This window comes from Drosophila sechellia, chromosome 3R (genome assembly GCF_004382195.2).
Source record: "Drosophila sechellia strain sech25 chromosome 3R, ASM438219v1, whole genome shotgun sequence".
Taxonomy (NCBI): Eukaryota; Metazoa; Arthropoda; class Insecta; order Diptera; family Drosophilidae; genus Drosophila; species Drosophila sechellia.
Genome location: NC_045952.1, coordinates 4,009,394 through 4,013,844, shown reverse-complemented (window position 1 = coordinate 4,013,844; position 4,451 = coordinate 4,009,394). Strand labels below are relative to the sequence as shown.

Here is a 4,451-nt window from a genome sequence, read left to right as displayed (position 1 = left end):
TGACCTTTCTCATTGACTTGTCCCATTAATTAAGTTTGCGACTCTGTGCGCTCAGATAAGATGCAGCTGCAGCAGCGGCGCCCCTCCCACTTGCCACCCCCTACACCCTAGTAATTGGCCCCGAACATTTTAATGAGCTGCATCTTGCCAGCGTCACGTTTTCCGGAGTCGTGGCAAAATATTTGCAAGAAATGGCATTGGCATAATTAAGATTATGTCGCCATACGGGCTGCAGCCGAGTGGCAGGAGTACGAGTATTCCATCGGATGTGGTGTCGACTGGGTGAGGCGGAAATTTGAATGCCAAGGCGTCTGCTAATGTTAATATGATAGCAGGATATAACCATCCGCCCGACTGGCTCCATTAAATTCCCATGCCCAAACATTGCGCATACGACATGTGTGCCACTGTGGCCTGCCAGGTGACAGCTGCACCTCCTGCCCGCCCGCCTTCCTGCCCGAGCACCTGCAGGCGAGTATTAACGCCCAAGTGGGAATGGCGCCTGCTAGGAGCTTAGCTCCAGGCACGTCTGGCGGCCTTTCACACGCCTGTCAAACGCCTCTCCGCCTTGGAAGTCCCCTCCCGCCCACTCTGCTGCCCGCTGCACCTAACAAAACTTAGTGTAGCGAACAGTAAGCAAATCATAGTTGCTTATATAAACTATTTTACCAGGCTTAAACGCTTTAGGATGATTCCTCACAACGAACTGGACAAATAGTTTTAGGGCCAACCATACTTCGAGATCTACTGTAGAATCTAAAGTAGACTCTATAATTTAACGTTCTACTATATATCCCTTTTTGGACCAATTTTATCTAGAATCCTTATTTTTCTTTCAGTGAGTCTCCTTCGTGCAGCTGCGGCACGTAATGACATGCGGCTGCCAATGTTGTGGACGCGCATTGAGCTCCTCGCATCGCCATCCCGTCGACGAGCATCTCCGCCTCGAGGGTCTTGCATAATTTATATAGCCACAAGAGCCGCCAAAAAACCGCAAATCTCGCAGCTCCCCGCTGCACACACGAGGCGACATCGGTGGCAACAACAGAAGCGCAGCAGCAACTGCATCTGCAACATGGTGGCAATGTCAAAGAAACCCTCAGCATTGTGGCAGATTCCGGAACCGCTTAAAGTAGCCAGCGGTTCCGTGCAGCAGTGTTGATGGTTTTCCCATTTAACTCGTGGAACATTCGATAATGGATGGCTGCGGATGTCAGCGATTTCACTTGCGGATAGAAGCAAACAAATTTCGACAAAGAGACTTTTAAGAACTTTTTCTAGAATGCATGTTCAATTTGTTGGTTATAAGACTTGGAAATAACAAGCTTATAGCTTCCTTAAATAGAAAATCTATCTTGATAAACATGGAGCAAAAAAAAAATGAATCTCATTCTCAATTTACAGGAAAACTAAACGCGGATATTTAACTATTTGTATATTTGCACATCGATATACAATGAGCGTAATAATAGGTTTTAATAATGTACATAACATTTCTTCTCATACTCGTACAAAGGAATAAATAGGAATAATTGCAAAATGGAATTTAGCGATTGGGTGCACTTCTTTCAAGGATTCCAAAATCGCCAAAAACGGTTCAGCACCAAATGTAAAATATGGCTTAGCTTATCGAAACCAATTCACCGATGGTCTATGACTGCAACTTCAGGTCTGCAAACGTTTTGGGCGCTGATTTCCCCAATTTGTTTCGTAGTTTGTTGGGCAAGGTTATTTCATCAGCGATGACTAAGTATTGATCATAGGGAAGCGATTCCAGCAGTACGTCATCCGCTATGTCGAATCTCTTGGGAAAGTCGGCAGATTGAGGCCACTTGGCAAGCTCCCACTCCAAGGTCCACCTAGCAGCGAGGTCTTTGTAGTAACCCTCTCTCAAGGAATCCACCTTTTCCAACTTGGCCAAGTGCGCCAAGCTCGTTTCGTGATTGGCTGAGAAATCGATAGCACGCATAAGAAGGGCACTTGTTAGTAGGGTCCACTTGCTGTCCGGCTCAAACTCCAGAAGATCTAGGCAGGATTGCAGCTGCGTTTGCAGCTCCGCCAGGAGATCCTTGCTGCAACTCGCAGTGCCATGTGGCGGCGCAAAGTAATAGGCTCCGTTTTCCGAGCCAGACAGAGGCAAGAGGTCAACCTTCTGTTCAGAGAGCCTAAAGGAGTAAGTTGAGTTTCTTTGGTAATCGAAGTTCTGCTGGCATTTCCAACTGGTTCCACGCTTGTCCACTGGTAGCCAGGACTCCAGTAAAATCGTCTGTCCTCCCCCAACTAACTCAGTCTTCAGTTGTGTGATATCTGGGTAGGGCTTGTCTAGGGCGAGGACTGCTCCATGTGACTCCAGTCGAAAAGCAGCTATTCTAGGAGCCCGATCCAATTGGGCGCCGCTGCCCAGCAACCAGCGCTGGTAGAACCAAGCACTGCTGTCGTTGGGATCCGTGAAAGCAGCCGTCAGCACCATTTCAAGCTCCTTCTGCAACTTCTCCTCACTTATGGGCCGGTCTCTCTGCTGGTTGGGGTAGAGCTCCGGAAGCAGAAGACTACGGTGGTGCCAGCTGGAGTAGTTGGAGAAGTTAACCCTGATCTTCTCTGTGCAAAAGTCCAGCTCCTGGGCAGCCGGCACCATGGCCTTGCCGGTCACATAGCGCCTGTAGTCCCAGGTGTGGAAGTTGCGCTCGTCGAATTTGAGGTACTTGTTGCACAGTTGCACCTCCCGCTGCCAGTCGGCCCTGGGATTCTGTTCTAGGGTCCAGCAGCGGTGGTGCCAGGCGTTGTAGGACTTCGGGTTGACCATAAGGCACTGCTCGGTGAGGTCCAGTTCGCAGGTGAAAATGGAATGGACCTTGTCCTCGGCAGCGGCCTTCTTTTCACTCGGCTTATCTTCCCCGGTTTGGATTTCCTCCTCGGGCTTCTCCTCGCTGGGCGTCTCGCACGTGGTCTCCTCTTCCTTTAGCCTGGACAGCTTCTCCAGCACGCACTCCCTGCGTATGTTCCACAGCGTGCTGACATCCGGATTCCGCAGCAAGATCTGAACCGTCAGGCTCAGCATTTCGTTGTCCAGCTCGCCCGCCTCCCTCTTCTTCTGAATTCTTCCCATGGCTGCACGGTAGGCCCGGACCTTCAGAGCCTGCTCCTTCTTCTTCCGCTCGCGCTCCTCCTCCGTGGTCCTCACTTTTACGCGTCCGTGCATCGCCCTAATTTGTATTAAAGTCCAATATTTACAAAATACGAAAATTTATTAGTCAGCAGTGTGGCCGCGCCGGGAACGATAAAAAATACCAACCGGCCTTCAAGTAAATACCGTCGTATGCCAATTTGGTTTCAATAAATACCATTTCCATACACTGGAAATAAAAAATTAATTTCCTTACTTAGGTAAACCTCTGCAACGCAATGCAAAAAAGGTGAATATCATTCATTCAAACAAGAGCTATAGAGACTTCACAACTAACCGAGCACTTTTATAGTTTTACAATTCATCATAATTTTCTAAGAGGCATATATTTAAATGAACCGAGTCGTCATATTTTCGTCGTAGCACATTTTACATTTAATGAGATTTCGTAGCATTGAGACATTGTCGTGACATGTACAATCTTACAAAAGTTCAGTGTATTGAGCCCGAAACATCCGAAAGGTGGTGCTTAGCTTGCTAGTAAAAGTATAATTAGTGATTTGGACGCAAGGTGGCGCTTTATTTGTTGTCTTAAAAGTAAAGCGCGCCGTTGTTTGTATAACCGATTCAAAATTATGAATATTATCTATATTATATTTTATGAATTAAATTATTTCTTAAATAAAGTTATTATTTTTTAATATAAGTGCAGGTGGTAGAACATTTTTTTTAATTTTCAGAATGTAAATTGTGGCGCAGCTAACCTACTTTAAATCTTAATTTAATTCAATTAACTTATAGCATAAAAGGGCTTAGTAGATTCGTTGATAAGTATGTAAGAGCTAGATGGATGCCTTTTCGACCCTATATGGTATATGTGTATATTCTTAATCAGGATCGTTCGTATGAATGCTGTGATCTCGGGAACTATAAAAGCTAGAGAACTGTGATTAAGCGAGGTGATTGTAGTATCTCTCACGCAGACCATGAGCCGCTAAAGTTTATTGAATCTGTAAACAATTAAAAATGTTTTTGCGTCACCGAAATCAGACAGCTAAGCACAGATTTAAAGATTTAAGTTTTAACAGAAGGTATTTCGATTCGTTTCTTTAAATGAGCATATACAATGTTTTTTCATATTTACTATTTGGAAATTCATTGTCGAATCTTGTAAAAAATCATGAATATATTTGATTTTAATGTATAAATTTGGAGTCCAGCATAGATTATTCCGTAATCGCATATGTTACCAAAAATACCAATTTGGTTTGCCAACGATCGCATTTATAACCATCGTTTTCGAAATGTATTTTTTACTCCTGTACCC

General features: G+C 45.1%; 1 protein-coding gene across 1 annotated transcript; it reads right to left on the bottom strand.

The window, feature by feature from the left end:
• Positions 1 to 1,418: 1,418 nt before the first annotated feature.
• On the bottom strand, positions 1,419 to 3,271 carry LOC6613899 (geranylgeranyl transferase type-2 subunit alpha). The gene has a single exon (XM_002038329.2). It carries the CDS (start codon positions 3,197 to 3,199, stop codon positions 1,652 to 1,654), a length of 1,548 nt encoding a protein of 515 aa, XP_002038365.1. The 5' UTR covers positions 3,200 to 3,271; the 3' UTR covers positions 1,419 to 1,651.
• Positions 3,272 to 4,451: the final 1,180 nt, after the last annotated feature.